At 42.0% G+C, this 16,866-nt stretch overlaps 2 protein-coding genes across 2 annotated transcripts in view; one reads left to right on the top strand and one right to left on the bottom strand.

The window, feature by feature from the left end:
* LOC138958936 (lysosomal alpha-glucosidase-like) overlaps positions 1 to 11,589 on the top strand; it is a 29,755-nt gene extending 18,166 nt beyond the window's left edge. Inside the window, exons 19-20 of the mRNA XM_070330278.1 lie at positions 5,269 to 5,412; positions 6,646 to 11,589. Of these exons, the coding sequence (XP_070186379.1) occupies positions 5,269 to 5,412; positions 6,646 to 6,705 (204 nt within the window). The 3' untranslated portion in view covers positions 6,706 to 11,589. The remainder of the gene's footprint in view (positions 1 to 5,268; positions 5,413 to 6,645) is intronic.
* Positions 11,590 to 13,328: 1,739 nt separating this feature from the next.
* Positions 13,329 to 15,781, bottom strand: LOC138958937 (transmembrane protein 11, mitochondrial-like). Its single transcript, XM_070330279.1, has 2 exons — positions 15,684 to 15,781; positions 13,329 to 14,274 (listed from the first exon to the last, which is right to left on the bottom strand). The coding sequence occupies exons 1-2, from the start codon at positions 15,701 to 15,703 to the stop codon at positions 13,746 to 13,748; spliced, it is 549 nt and encodes a 182-aa protein (XP_070186380.1). The 5' UTR covers positions 15,704 to 15,781; the 3' UTR covers positions 13,329 to 13,745.
* Between the last annotated feature and the right edge of the window lie 1,085 nt (positions 15,782 to 16,866).

Genomic DNA, 16,866 nt, shown 5'->3' with positions numbered 1-16,866 from the left:
CAAACCGTTTGAGAATTAAGCGCTTGCTTAAGCTTTCCTCAAACGGACCATTTGCAGTGGTTGTCTTGCTTGTCATAAAATCATTTATGGCTAAAGCCGAAATGTGTTTATGACAATACCAACAACCATGCAACACAAATATCCCCCCTCATACTAAGGGGGGATAATCAATAAAAACACAAGGCTTATGATCAGTCAAGTTCATTTTTACTAGACTGATAAAAAGATATATAGGTAAAGGTTTGGCATGATATGGGCACGGATTGGCGGAAGATAAGCATGGTTAGGGGGGTAACTGCTTTATCATGAAATTCAACCCCTCCTTAGGGGGGAAACTGCTTAATCATGAAATTGAATCCCTCCAAAAGCTGGCCCATGTTAGCTGGCAACAACGTGTCTGAGCTCCCGCTGCAAACCTTCATTTACCCCTGAGTCAGCATGGTCGGGGTGTGAAACCATTACCATGTGCTTACTTTACGGCACCCATGCTGCTGTTTTGCGGGGCTTTGCTACCAGCCCCAGGCTTCAGTCTTCTGGAGGGAGCAGGATCCAGAACCGGCCACGGGGTAGACAACCCCCCGTGGTTACGCTAGCCACATCCCGTGGTTCGCTTGGGCTCACATTGTGGACCCTGCCTAAGTCAGGTAAAATTCACCAAAATACAACAGAATGCAGTGTCCCCCTTCACCATGCTTATCTCCCGCCACATACAGCTATGCAATAGATGTTCCGCCAATCCTTATTCTAGGGGCGTTTTAGTTTAAAATAATTTTAGCAATTTAATCTCCGAAGTTTGATTTAAAGAGTTCGTTTCCCCTTTGGTTGTGGTGGACGCAATCCGGGAGGAGGCAGAGTCAATCCTCCAGATGTTAAGATGGTAGACACTTCTGCCATTCTCGTTTTGAATTCGGCACTTTGCCCTTTGATTCAGCCTTAAATGACGATGTCGTTGGCACCCAAGTGCAGGACCAGGTTGCTCGGTGGTGTTCTTCTGAGCAGCTTGGCAAGGACCTGGGAAAACCCTAGCCTGGCTACTCCGCGAGCCGCAACGGCAGGAGTAGGTCCTGTCGCGTCCTGTCCAGGTGCTGCAGCACCCTGACGACAAGATTGGACCTCGTGATCATGATTCCTGGAACTCACATGCGAGAATGGATTTAAAACATCTTTTAACACGCCTGAAATATGCACTTAACTACCTCGCTACTGCTGAATGTGTATACTGTCCGCCTTGGGGGTGAAAACCATCCCATGGCGAGGCACACACCCAGCCATCAAGACAACTCTCTAGCATTATAGCCGGATTAAGATTGATGTTTTATTCAACCAAATTTAGATTAATTTTGCAGCCTGCAAAACCACAAACAAGTTGCGGCTGTGTGCAGCACTACCTGCTCAGCCCCCCTGCCATGTTGAAATCCAATCTGCCAAAAACATGGGACTGAAACATAATTGTGCAAGGTGACAGCTCTACCTGTTCAGCCCTGCTACCGCTGTAAACCAATCTGCAAAAACACATGAGACTGCATATAATTGTGCCAACGGGACAGCGCTTTCTGTTCAGCCCTGCTACCATGTTGTAAACCAATCTGCAAATCAATCAGACATGAGACTGACACATAATTGTGCCAATGCGACAGCACCATCTGTTCAGCCCTGCTACGATGATGTAAACCAATCTGGAAAAAAAAAGAAAAAAAAAAAAAAAAAAAAAGAAAAAAAAACCCTGGGACTGACACCTAATTGTATCAATGTGGCAGCACTTTCTGTTCGGCCCTGCTGCCATGTTGTAAACCAATCTGCAAAACAATCCGACATGGGACTGACACCTAATTGTGCCAATGTGGCAGCACTTTCTGTTCGGCCCTGCTGCCATGTTGTAAACCAATCTGCAAAACAATCAGACATGGGACTGACACCTAATTGTGCCAATGTGGCAGCACTTTCTGTTCGGCCCTGCTGCCATGTTGTAAACCAATCTGCAAAACAATCCGACATGGGACTGACACCTAATTGTGCCAATGTGGCAGCACTTTCTGTTCATCCCTGCTGCCATGTTGTAAACCAATCTGCAAAACAATCAGACATGGGACTGACACCTAATTGTGCCAATGTGGCAGCACTTTCTGTTCAGCCCTGCTTCCCTGTGATAAACCAATCTGCAAAACAATCGGCTTGAGACGTGACAAGACTACTATTACTGCCTATTAGTTCGCATTACATACTGCGGCGTTGCCAACCTATCTTGCGTAGTTTTACATACCATGAAAAATGCAGCAGTCAATCTAAATATATTAAAGAATCATACCCCTATTTGCAATATTAAAGAATCATACCAACGGAGTTGTAAACCAATCCGCAACACTATTAACACGACATAGATAAACAACGGAGGCGTAAACCAATCCGCAACACTATTCACACAACATAAATAAACAACGGAGGTGTACTAATCCGCAACACTATTAACACGACATAAATAAACAAACGGAGGTGTAAACCAATCCGCAACACTATTAACACGACATAAATAAACAACGGAGGTGTAAACCAATCCGCAACACTATTAACACGACATAAATAAACAACGGAGGTGTAAACCAATCCGCAACACTATTAACACAACATAAATAAACAACGGAGATGTAAACCAATCTGCAACACGCAATAACCACTGGTTACAGAATCATACCCCCTTTTTCAGAGGTGTAAGCCAATCCGCAACACTATTTACACGACTTGAGGTGTAAATGAATCCGCACTGTTTAACTAAATTTAATAACTGCAATAACCACCGGTTACAGAAACATACCCCTATTTGCAGAGGTGTAAACCAATCCGCAACACTATTTTCATGACATAAATAATCTACGGAGGTGTAAACCAATCCGCAACACTATTTGCATGACATAAATAAACGCTTTGCTCCGAACAGAATATCCTGCCTTTGGCAAATAAAATGCAGCAATCCATCTAAAAACAATACAGAAGCATGCCCCTATTTGCAGGGCCTAGGGTGTTAGCCAGTCCGCAATACATTTTGCAACCTGTTTTCACTTCTCCCGATACTGTGCGGCTAATACCGTACCTAAGATGGTTTGCATTTACTTGTTTGGGGTAATGCCAATTTTGAAATAAATTTACTGGGCAGATGAGCCGGTTGGCTAAGCCAGCAATGCCTGGCTTGGCGGGGAGTCAACCCCTCTCAGTGACTTCTGCCTTATAAGGTCATAGATTGGCGTGAGACAAGCATCTTTCTATTCTTAGGGGTACTACTTTACATGAAAATTGACCCCCCTCCCCCCCAAAAGCCTGCCCCAGGTTAGCTGGCAACATCCAGTCCTAGCTTAACTGGGAACCATATTTCTCCTCAGTCAGCTTGGTAGGGGTGAGAATACATTCCCATGCCTTTGCTTTGGCACCCATGCTGCTGGTTTGTTTTGATTTGCTACCAGCCCCAGGCTGCAGCTTCTGGGGGGTCCACGCCACTAGCAGCTATACAATAGGTGTCCCGCGAGTGGTTTTAATATCTAAAGCGAGACCCAGCTGGCTCTTAGAACCCTTACTTCTGATTCCTGCCTAGCCTGATCGGCCACCTCTTCCACCCTTACCTGCTAAACAAACCATTAATACCGTGCCCCTGCTAGGGTTCCTGCCCGGTGGTGTCCGGTGGCCCTTCAAACCAGGCTACTTGGCTGTTGCTGCTGGGAACGGGAGCTGACAGGCTGCCGTCGTTGTCTGGCACAGACCTTTGCTCCCAGCCTTACTGGGCGCTTTCCTTAGTTTCTCCACGCCCGGACGTCCTTGCACTGTACAAACTATCAGTAGCACAATTACTGACTTACTTTATTACATCTGGCCTGACATGTTTGTGCCAGATTCCCCCTCCCAATGCGAAGGTTCGAACTTTACCAGTTTACCAAAATTAATAAATAATCCTTGTCGCCCGATAAGATAAACAGAGGTCAGTCATCATTGCTTCGTACTTTCTGCCTGCAGTTGCTTCCCTTAGACCAGTGCACTACAGTTTCGAGGCAGTACCCCTCCGCCGCTTACGTAACTACGACTCGTGACTCACGCGGGTTAGCCCCCAGCTAACTTACAAGCATATCAATTTACTGCCTTTGGCTTTGAGCCGTAGCCCTAATTTCGACAATGCGATTAACACGGAGGAATGAGGTTGCACTTCGGCCACTGCCCCCACTCCGATCGTCCTGTATAATTTATAGAACTTAACTTTAGGAGTTTAAAGATTTCGTCTTCTCTTGCGGTAGGAAATATAGTGCCAGCCACCTGAGTCAGCACCACCAAGAACAAAGAAACTCTCTCTCGCAAGCATGGACCTATTTAGGTCAAAGTCGATCGTGCACGTACATCAATTCACCATTTTTTCACATGATAAACACACGATCACATCAAAGAGAAAAGGTATAAAAACTTGACCCGTCAACTTATAGCCTGAAGTTGTTTGGTCTTTTTCCTTTCAGCTTCTGTATGTGCGTCCCTTCCAAAAGTAGGACACAGGTATGGAACAAACTGAATAGGGTCAAGCAAACCGTTTGAGAATTAAGCGCTTGCTTAAGCTTTCCTCAAACGGACCATTTGCAGTGGTTGTCTTGCTTGTCATAAAATCATTTATGGCTAAAGCCGAAATGTGTTTATTTATAACAGCAACAGGAAACAATTACATATATAAACAACTTTTGAAATGGCTCCCATTATGAGTTGAGAATTTTGAATGGGATTTATCTGGCAGAAAAGACAGTTGATCTTCATCAGACAGAACTGTGTGCACATCTCTGATCTTTGAGCATCTTCTCACCATACAAAAACCTCACACTCAATCAATCAATCAATCAATCAATCAATATGAGGCTTATCGCGCGTATTCCGTGGGTACAGTTCTAAGCGCAGGGATTTATTTTTTTTAATATTTTTTTTTATGCAATTTATATCGCGTACATATTCAAGGCGCAGGGATTTATTTATGCCGTGTGAGATGGAATTTTTTTACACAATACATCACGCATTCACATCGGCCAGCAGATCGCAGCCATTTTGGCGCATATCCAACTCGGACACCTCAATAAATCTTGAAGTTCTAAATACACTGTATGTTTTAACAGGTTATAGATGTAATGCATGCACACCTGTGCTTTTTTTAATTTATTGCACAACTTACCTTGTGTTTGGATAAAAGAAAATGCGGTCACTGGTGGGAATAACCTTGTAAGTACAAATGTAAATATTTCCTCTAATTCCTGTCTCTAGACTACCCTGACCAGCGATGTACAGGCCAAAAGTTACAGTCCAGTGACCCTGGGAAAGGTTACGGTCATGGCGGTTGAATCTGCTCCACCAAAGGTGATGCTGAATGGACAGAAGGTCAACTTTACCTATGACACGAAATCTAGGGTAAGTGTTGGTTTTCTTCTCTGCACATGTATGAACCATACAAAAGATTGAATGCAGGCATGGGAATTGAAAAAAGTAAAGGCTGAATTTTTTTAGTAATAGCAATCGAAGACGCGAAGCGCCAAACCAATGCCGCAAAGCGACGTCGCGAACCGCCTAGCCTTACTAGGGGGGGTCTGTAAAAAAAACAAGTCGCGTAAGGCGAAAATACAACATCTAGTCAAGTAGCTGTCGAACTCACAGAATGAAACTGAACGCAATGCCATTTTTCAGCAAGACCGTATACTCGTAGCATCGTCAGTCCACCGCTCATGGCAAAGGCAGTGAAATTGACAAGAAGAGCGGGGTAGTAGTTGCGCTAAGAAGGATAGCAAGCTTTTCTGTACCTCTCTTTGTTTTAACTTTCTGAGCGTGTTTTTAATCCAAACATATCATATCTATGTTTTTGGAATCAGGAACCGACAAGGAATAAGATGAAAGTGTTTTTAAATTGATTTCGACAATTTAATTTTGATAATAATTTTTATATATTTAATTTTCAGAGCTTGTTTTTAATCCAAATATAACATATTTATATGTTTTTGGAATCAGAAAATGATGGAGAATAAGATGAACGTAAATTTGGATCGTTTTATAAATTTTTATTTTTTTTTTACAATTTTCAGATTTTTAATGACCAAAGTCATTAATTAATTTTTAAGCCACCACGCTGAAATGCAATACCGAAGTCCAGGCTTCGTCGAAGATTACTTGACCAAAATTTCAACCAATTTGGTTGAAAAATGAGGGCGTGACAGTGCCGCCTCAACTTTCACGAAAAGCCGGATATGACGTCATCAAAGACATTTATCAAAAAAATGAAAAAAACGTTCGGGGATTTCATACCCAGGAACTCTCATGTCAAATTTCATAAAGATCGGTCCAGTAGTTTAGTCTGAATCGCTCTACACACACACACAGACGGACACACATACACACACACACACGCACGCACATACACCACGACCCTCGTCTCGATTCCCCCCTCTACGTTAAAACATTTAGTCAAAACTTGACTAAATGTAAAAAAGAGGGGGGGGGGGGGGGGGGGGGGGGGGGGCGCTACACAAACATATAATTTGAAATAGTGTACTACCCCAGTCATGTGCTTAGATATGTTTTCTTACTCTTTTTAATTTAAGTTGTGTCATTCAGTGTGTGTTTATTTGCTATTTTTTCTTTTGCTGTTTGCAGGTGTTGATGGTTTCTGAGCTTACTTGGAATTTGCTGGTTCCCTTCGAGCTGACGTGGTGAATCTGTTGACTGAAACTAATTGTTTTGTTGATACTAATGGGTGCTGTGTCAGAATAAGTTATTGATCGTTAGTGTGCGCTGCGACGAAAGACGGATGATTGCACATAATTTGATGAATGTGTTAATGATTGTGTGGTGCTCTGTAAGAATTAGCTGACTGCTTGAGTCCTATGCAGCCTAATACTGATGACAAACAAGTGATTTGGTGAATGTGTTGTTGTATCCTGTGTGCATGAGTAAATCTATTCTGATGCTGTTTGATTTATTTGAAGATTGATTGCTTGTGTGTACAGCATTGAAGAAATCGTTTGATGTTTATTTGACAAGTTTTGCTAAGTCTGAGAAACTGTTTGATGCATTTAATGATTATGGTTAAGTGCAGCAATGATTTGTAGTTGTCTTGAAATCTGAATGATAAAATTTATATAAATTGCAATGGCTGACCAAATATGTGAAGTACATTGTATGTTGAATGAACAGATTTTTTGTGTTGGTGTCACAGTCTGTGTATGACTGATATTGATAAAGCCATTTTCAGGGTACGCAATCTGAGCTGCATGTTTTAACCCTTACACTGGTGCAATTCTGTAACACATGTTACATAGCCACTGGTGAATTAACAGAGAGAAAAATAAAGAGGTTTTCGCATCCTTGGGAGGTAATTAATCGGAACCGACTAAACAAACTGAGCCAGTAGCGCGACATATGTCGTGACAACCAGATGACAGTATACGTTAAGTAGCGCGACATATGTCGCGACAACCAGCCTAAGGGTTAATGTATGACCTAATTAAAACTGTACATTCTAAGCAGTCCCCGGGAATATATATTAATCAGACAATGGTGGTGCTGCTACCTGGATTTGAAATCAGTATGTAAGTACAATGCATAGGACTAGCAATCATATAATATTACTTTCTTTCTTTATTTGGTGTTTAACGTCGTTTTCAACCACGAAGGTTATATCGCGATGGGGAAAAAGGGGGGGAGATGGGATGGAGCCACTTGTTAATTGTTCACAAAAGCACTAATCAAAAAATTGCTCCAGGGGCTTGCAACGTAGTACAATATATTACCTTACTGGGAGAACGCAAGTTTCCAGTACAAAGGACTTAACATTTCTTACATACTGCTTGACTAAAATCTTTACAAACATTGACTATATTCTATACAAGAAACACTTAACAAGGGTAAAAGGAGAAACAGAATCCATTAGTCGCCTCTTACGACATGCTGGGGAGCATCGGGTAAATTCTTCCCCCTAACCCGCGGGGGGTATATATATATTTTATAACACGCACATATCTCACCATATGTGCGTCTACGTTATGTTTATCAAGGTTAATCAATAAACTTTATTTGTTTGCCCTGTATGTCCCACCCTTTCCTTCTAACTTTTCTTTCCTGACTTAAATGACAAATATGGCAATAGAAACCTGTAACCCATCTTAACTGAGAATCAAAGGAAACTGAACTCAAGAGTTCAGTTAAATCAGCAGCATACATGATTGCGCATGTATGCAATTGCCTCTTACAGTTCCCTTACAATAGAATTGTATTTTCTTTTATTTTTCCATGGAAAATTAGCATAATACATGGGTAGTACTGGCAGAAAGTCTCAATGCTGAAAGACAGGGTTCTAGGGGCCATGGAGGCTTCCCGTTTATTGGTAATGCATGGTAGGGACAAGGGGTGGTAAGCATGAGAAAGTGCCCAGCTGGGTGGGAACCATGCAAGAGCCTTATCAGATAGGTTTAAATTGAAGTTGGTTTGAGATTTTAACCAATCCAAATGAGCACTTGGATCTCACACAGTTGCGCTTTCTCTCATGCACACCACTCCAGGAGACAGAGTCCCCTGAAACTGAAGAAAGAAAATTCGGATACAGATTTCAGTCTGTGGGTGAAAATTAGGTGCATCCATGACAACAACTTTTAGGATTAGGAACTGTTCTGATTGTAAGTGTTACATACCTCTCCTGTTTTGTTGAATTTGTCTGTGATTTCAAAAGATTCTAGAACTTTTCTTTGTCAGTTATTAGAGTTAATCTCTTTTTGATGCATGTGTTGTAAAAACACATTACCAAAATAAGTCAATCAATTAAGTAGATGTGCAACACCAAGGCACTGCATACCCCAGCGAAAGACAAACCTCTCTCTTACTCTCTCTCTCCGAGGCTCTCTCTCAAACACACACACACACGAACACACAGATACGCGCACACAGACACCCCAAGTTACACACGTACACACATACACACTCGCTCACACACACTCGCTCACACACACTTCATACACACAAAACACCCCCCCATACGCACATATAGACAGACGGACATACACACCTTTACAAACAAACACACCCCCCGCGGGTTAGGGGGAAGAATCTACCCGATGCTCCCCAGCATGTCGTAAGAGGCGACTAACGGATTCTGTTTCTCCTTTTACCCTTAAGTGTTTCTTGTATAGAATATAGTCAATGTTTGTAAAGATTTTAGTCAAGCAGTATGTAAGAAATGTTAAGTCCTTTGTACTGGAAACTTGCATTCTCCCAGTAAATATTGTACTACGTTGCAAGCCCCTGGAGCAATTTTTTTGATTAGTGCTTTTGTGAACAAGGAACAATGAACAAGTGGCTCTATCCCATCTCCCCCTCTTTCCTTGTCGCGATATAAACTTCGTGGTTGAAAACAACGTTAAACACCAAATAAAGAAATAAAGAAACAAACACACATACACTTACGCACTCGCACATACACACACCCACCCACTCTCTCTCTTTCTCTTGTACAGACACACACACCCACACCCACGTACATACACACGCATGCACGCCCGCACACACACACACACACACATTGACTCACACAAATCTCATACACACAAAACACACCCATACGCACATAGACCGGCACGGTTGGCCTAGTGGTAAGGCGTCCGCCCCGTGATCGGGAGGTCGTGGGTTCGAACCCCGGCCGGGTCATGACTTTAAAATTTGGCAATCTAGTGGCTGCCCCGCCTGGCGTCTGGCATTATGGGGATAGTGGCGGACACCCCTCCATAAATAGTCCATCAGAATAATGTGACTGGGTGAGACATGAAGCCTGTGCTGCGACTTCTGTCTTGTGTGTGGCGCACGTTATAAATCAAAGCAGCACCGCCCTGATATGGCCCTTCGTGGTCGGCTGGGCGTTTATAAGCAAACAAACAAACACGCACACAGACACACACCTTTACAAACAAACACATATACACACTCATACACACACAAACATACACACAAACTCATGCACACACTCTCTCTCTTTCTTACACACACACGAGTACAGACTCATGCGCGCACACACACACACACACACACACACAAACAGTAACACAAACACATGTGCACAAAATGAACACGCACACACCGCGCGAGAGAAAAAGACTACAGGGAGGCATGACGTCATGATGCATTAATTGACGTCAAAGACTTTTGACCCTGACGTAATCTTCTTACGCGAGCTTTATCCATAGACTTGGAAACTACGGAATTTCTACATGTCCAAAGCGGCCTTGGGTGGTGTTTGCTCAAAAAATGGGGGCGCCTATTGCACCACCGTATTTATGGTCCCAATTTTTGGTGAACTTCCATCTTCAACTGTAGCCCGTAGCCGGGCACAAAGAATCCTTCTTTATGTATTATCGGTATGAAAATTTCTCAAGTCGATTACAGTATAGCGTTCGTGGGATACCTCCACCTTTGCTGGGATAAACTTGATTTTTCATCTTGAATGGAACCGGCACGGTTGGCCTAGTGATAAGGCGTCCGCCCCGTGATCGGGAGGTCGTGGGTTTGAACCCCGGCCAGGTCATACCTAAGACTTTAAAATTGGCAATCTAGTGGCTGCTCCGCCTGGCGTCTGGCATTATGGGGTTAGTGCTAGGACTGGTTGGTCCGGTGTCAGAATAATGTGACTGGGTGAGACATGAAGCCTGTGCTGCGACTTCTGTCTTGTGTGTGGCGCACGTTATGTGTCAAAGCAGCACCGCCCTGATATGGCCCTTCGTGGTCAGCTGGACGTTAAGCAAACAAACAAACAAACAAACAATCTTGAATGGAAGCACAAACTAATTTCATATCTAAGTGCCATATATTTCTTTTACTTTTGATTGCTTGTGTTGTTACCCTCACAACAGCTGATTAATTCGCAAGATTGTTCACATACAAGAAAGCACAAACTGATTATCTAATTGCCATACGTATCTTTCTTTTTTACGATACATGTATATGCTTGAGTTATATGTCAAATGAGTGTAATTTTACATACTGTGTTAGACAGCAGTTCTGGAATCAAAAGCGATTTTTATTTCTTGGGGATGTTTCTTTATTTACTGCAACCCTGTTTTGTTTACTGAATAGTGGAAAAAGCTGTATTGATTCTTTCTTTCTTTATTTGGTGTTTAACGTCGTTTTCAACCATGAAGGTTATATCGCGACGGGGAAAGGGGGGAGATGGGATAGAGCCACTTGTTAATTGTTTCTTGTTCACAAAAGCACTAATCAAAAAATTGCTCCAGGGGCTTGCAACGTAGTACAATATATGACCTTACTGGGAGAATGCAAGTTTCCAGTACAAAGGACTTAACATTTCTTACATACTGCTTGACTAAAATTAATCTTTACAAACATTACATTGACTATATTCTATACAAAAAACATTTAACAAGGGTAAAAGGAGAAACTGAGAATCCGTTAGTCGCCTCTTACCAGCATGGGGTAAATTCTTCCCCCTAACCCGCGGGGGGGCAGATGTATTGATACATGAATTTGTTTTCATGTTGGTTGATGAAATATGTTACAGATATTAATATATTATTAAATAAATTTCACACTGAATGAAAACTTTGTTTCTTCTTGATTTTGTGGATTGTCCAAACTATAATGCAGATCTATGTTTTACTGTTTCCCGACAGAAACTTTGGCTAAACTCAAATGTGACCCTCCACAACGGAATGAGTCGCATGTCACCTTTGCATGATTTTCATATTTTTACATTTTCCTAAAGAGTTTTGTATGCTCTATCCAGTGGTGAAAACCGTTTTAGAAAAGAGCGAAAACTGTTTGAGTTATAAGCCTGTGACTAAGGTGATCTTCACACTGTTACCAGACACTCCCCGGACTTAATATTAAGCCTAGCGCAGAACCGCGCGAGGTGACATACGACTCATGTCGTGGTGGAGGGTCACAAATACACTTTTCAACAAAGGTAGCAAACTAAGAAAACATTTCCCAAGCCAGTATGTAAAGCAGTAACCCATTGCAGATTCATCCAGCAAATTGCATGCACTAAAATGATCATAATCATTCACATACAATGGACCCTCACCCTTTCTTTTCTTTATTTGGTGTTTAACGTCGTTTTCAACCGTTCAAGGTTATATCGCGACGGGGAAAGGGGGGGGGGGGGGGGGATGGGATAGAGCCACTTGTTAATTGTTTCTTGTTCACAAAAGCACTAATCAAAAAATTGCTCCAGGGGCTTGAAACGTAGTACAATGTATTACCTTACTGGGAGAATGCAAGTGTTCAGTACAAAGGACTTAACATTTCTTACATACTGCTTGACTAAAATCTTCACAAACATTGACTTTATTCTATACAAGAAACACTTAACAAGGGTAAAAGGAGAAACAGAATCCGTTAGTCGCCTCTTACGACATGCTGGGGAGCATTGGGTAAATTCTTCCCCCTAACCCGCGGGGGGGTACCCTCACCCTCCCCCCTCCCTTTTTAGACCTTGCTTTTTAAGACTTTCTGTAAAAAAACGCTTTCCGGAAATAACGGTCAGGATTTACAAGCGTCGTGGAAGAGTTGCGCCCCGCTAACAAAATCTCATACAAACAAGTAACACATGGTCGACCATGCAGTTAAAACAACAATCGCAGCGAATAACTGACACTGATGTCAATGTTAATTAAATTGTTATTCAGTGTCCGCTCGATATGACTCCCATTTCTTTCATAAATATACACATCGCAGTTAACGATTTGTTGCGGCAATGCTGGATCGCTTGCCCCGAGTGTTAGCCGACAGCACACTTTGCCTGAGGTCACGTAAGTTTCACTTGTGGTCAAGGTAGCGTGTGCAACTGACACGCGTGACAACCGATCGCTGCAGGCCATCAAGTGAATCATGGCTCCCACGTGCAGATTTTCAAAAGCAAATGGCATTACATCAATTGGACACTGCATAACATACACATTGGATTCAGTTATTCGCTGCGATAGTTGTTTTAAATGATCGACCACATGTTTCCTGTTTGTATAACTATAAGGTTTTATGAGCGGGGCACAACGTTCTCTTCCATAACGATTACAAATCTTGAGTTATTTTCAAAAATCGTCTTACTTTAAATTTTAGGACCTAATTCTCTCAGATTTTGGATGGGATGGAAAAAAAGAAAGGTTATATTGTATTAAGTCAACAGCATTTCTCTCTCTCACTAATGACAACAACAAAAACATTATGAACAATCTCCATCTTCAGAGGGATGCTACAAGCAATGCATAATTTGATCACTGACATAAAAATACTAGATCTCTAATGCAGATAAGAGAAAGGAAACCACACACACAAGTAGATTTAAAACTCAACAATTATTTATTTGGTCACACTCGAAGAAGACATGTATATCAACCTTTTATTTAGTACATGAACAGCATTTTTCGACTCCAAACTAAAAATTGGTCATTATAAACCCTTTTCTTTGTAATTCATGAATATCACTATTTAGAAAAACAAACACTTATAGTTATAATGCAATTGTAACAGTCAACAGAACATTTTGATTTGGTCCCATAAAACTTAAAGTGATGAGCTGTCACAAGCTACATTAAAAACAATATACTAATGAAAACTGATGACCCAGTAAGTAACAAGTTTGAGTACAACAACAAACATACTATTACTATTTGTGATAAAAACGTGTCCGAAGCATTAAAAACCAAGTCACAAAATTCAACAACTGACAAAGGCATTGTGGTGATGATGAAGGCAAACTAAACGAAGTGCAACTTGTAGAGTTTATATGCACACCAGCCACCAGCGATGAGTGACACTGTGTTGTGCAGCACTTTCCTTCGAGCGTCATCTTTCCTGACAAGAATAACAGGGGTGGTGGTGGTGAGTGAATGAAGCGGGAGTTTGGGAACTTTGTTCATGTTTGTCTCCACCTGGTATTTGGAACACGGATCAAACTGCCACGAGATGGCATACACACCTGCACATATAACGCTCAAGAAACCCATAGGCATGTAAATCTCGTTGTGTTCCGGCCACATCCTTGCACATATCAAAGACCCAAGTCCTGACAGTACGGCCGATTTGTGCAAGCAGTTTCCGCACGTGATCCATCTTGATGCCTCATCTCCTAGCTTGGAGGGTTCAATAACAATCGTTTTTACACCTGAGTCAAGGGCACGGTCAAGCTCCACCTCAAACTCCTCCTGCGATGACTCATGCTCGTAGATTTCACGGATTACTGTGCAGTCACGTGAAGTCTTGCGCTCCTTGTTGTTGTTTTGTGATCTGAAATGAAGTCAAACTCAGTATATTTAGTACAACAAATTTGACATTCGTTTATGTAATTATACTTTAACCTCTTCCCTGCCTGTAAGACGTCAGCTGACGTCCTACGTAAAGTGCATCCCCAGTGCCTATAGGACGTCCACTGACGTCCTCGCTTATTCCGACTTTTCCTGCATCCGTATCTGGATCAAAAGTAGTAAGCTATCTTCAAACGGTTAGCGGAAACCGTTGGGATGGTTAAATTTAGAAGGAATTGCGTGGTACGTCATAGGGAAAGCCGTTTTTTCCGATTGCCGATTTGCTACTGGCTGCTCAGAGAGGAGTTTCCCGTGTAAACAATGGCGTCGCACGCTTCGCCACAGCAGCCATGTGGTTCTACACAGACAACGTACACCACTTCACAAGCTCTGCAGCTGATTATGGAAGATGAGGGAACAAGTTCTGATATTGATTTGCAATCAGATGATTCTTTAGAGCACGAGGATGATTGTGACAGTGAGTACGATGTTGATATGCGGCAGTTACTCGAGCGACTTCAGGAAGCAGACGCTGTGCAGTCCGACTCGCAGGTAGAAAATGCAGAAACAAACAGGTAACTAATGAAACAATACTATTCACAGTAGATGCAGTTTGAATCCAGATTCAAAATCCTCATTCATTTTCCTAAAAAAAAACAAATAACATGTACTTAGCTAACTAAATAGTTTGTGTGCTAGAAATTTTTATTTTTTATTACCGTTCCAACCTCAAAATATCCTGGCACTGGGTATGCACTTAATTAATTGTTTACTGGCAGCGAACGGGTTAAACAATGATAAACTGGAATAACAGATAAATGGGATAATTATTAAAAAGAAAATAGAAGAGTGAGCAAAGACTCTCACTGTTGTTGCAAAAAAGCGAGCATTGCTGTCATAAAGTGCTTCCCTGACCCAAATGCTGAAATAGATGTCTGTTAAAAATGAAGGACACAGTAGTAGTACTACTAGTACAGTAGACTAGTAGTAGTAGCCAACACCAACACAACTTCTCAAAGTACAGTCCCAGTCCCTCTACCCCCAAATTACCATACATTTACTCCTGTCATTATAAACGTCAGATTATGCAATCAAGATCCGGCGCGATATTCTGAAATAAACACAGAAAACGGTTCAACTCAAACGTTGCTACCAATACCACCAATGCCAGACCACGTCGTCTGCTGCATTGCACATTGCCTTACGGTTTTACCCGCGTTGATTTGAAACGATTCCCTAACGAATTTACTGCGTGAAGTACACTTTTAATGATTAACCAGTGACCCGTTGCTAAACTGCAGCCTACGTCAAGAAGGTTCCGAGCGCATTAAGTGAACTTTAATTTGTAAGAGATCCTTAAATATAACAGAAAACCTCCAAAACAAGAATCACCTTGCGACAGAATCAGCCATTTTGAACAGGGGAAGTAGCTCTAATCATAACGTATTTTTCGCACAAATCAACCAGCGTGCTTTCCCTTTGAATTACGCGGTCTGACTCATTACTGCGCGACCACGCGCGATCTCAAACAAAAGCAATTACATGTAATATTTTTGTTGTTTTAGTATCTTCACAGTATTTTCTTACGTTGTACCGAGTTAATAAGCATAGAAATGAACAACAAGGGAGTTGTGCTGCATTTTTGAAGAGCTGGCGATCGAAAGTGAGAGCAAAGGATTCCTGTCACGTCCGACCATGTCCGACTGACTTGTTTTTCAAGTAGAACACGCGCGACCTCAAACAAAAGCATTTGCAGCATTTACATGTCATAATTCTGTTGATCTGGTATCTTCACGGTATTTTTCACGTTGTACCAAGTTTTAAGTCACAGAAATAAAATTAAAATAAAAAAACGCTCGCGCTGGACCCCAGTACTCTTGAGACTGGCTCGCTCCCCCAGTATGAAAGTTTTTGTCTTGTGCACGTTTAACTGAGACCAAGTGATTGCTCTGTGTGAATTACAAGCATTCCCTTTGCTATATAACTACATTGCATGCGAGCCGAGGATGTGCGTGGTGACTGGCCTTTCTCTTTTATTTGATCACAGTGAAAAATATACTGCCGATCCTCTTAATAACTGGTGAACTGGTGGCCCACGAAGTTCTTTTACTGTCCTGGCTCGCGGATTCTTGCATTTATCACGCCCCAGGTAGTTTTACCAAATTCTTTAATGTAAAGTGAAGGTAAAAGACTGAAACATATGTAAACAAAGGAAACCATAAGAAAAAATACAAAGTTAATATGAAAAGAATCAAAACACAAAATCGCGACCTCTAAACCACCGCAGTCGCGACCGAGCAACCAACGCTTAGTAGAAAATGGGGTACACAAAAAATCAAATTATTCAAACACACAACGCGCAAAGCCTGGCAAATCGTCTCGCATGCGATACGCCATCTTGAACACACGGCCAGTACCGTGTAACTGGCCTTGATACGGCCCGAAAGATCCAAGGGGGGCAATCTCAGTCATCTGAAAGAGGGAAATCCAAACGCAATCCGCTTTGTTCGATTTTATGGGCTTGGACGATAGAGAAAAATAAGAAAAGCAAAAGCTGGAGTCCAGTCTGGACGAA

The sequence above is a fragment of the Littorina saxatilis genome, linkage group LG2, assembly GCF_037325665.1.
Source record: "Littorina saxatilis isolate snail1 linkage group LG2, US_GU_Lsax_2.0, whole genome shotgun sequence".
NCBI classification, from domain to species: Eukaryota; Metazoa; Mollusca; class Gastropoda; order Littorinimorpha; family Littorinidae; genus Littorina; species Littorina saxatilis.
This window is presented reverse-complemented; position numbering and strand designations above follow the sequence as displayed.

Excerpts from the sequence above, each read along its gene's own strand:
- LOC138958937 (XM_070330279.1), bottom strand. The coding sequence starts at position 15,703 with ATGGCTGATTCTGTCGCAAG. Across the intron at positions 14,275-15,683 it reads ATGGCTGATTCTGTCGCAAG|ATCACAAAACAACAACAAGG; the intron begins GTGATTCTTGTT and ends ACTTCATTTCAG.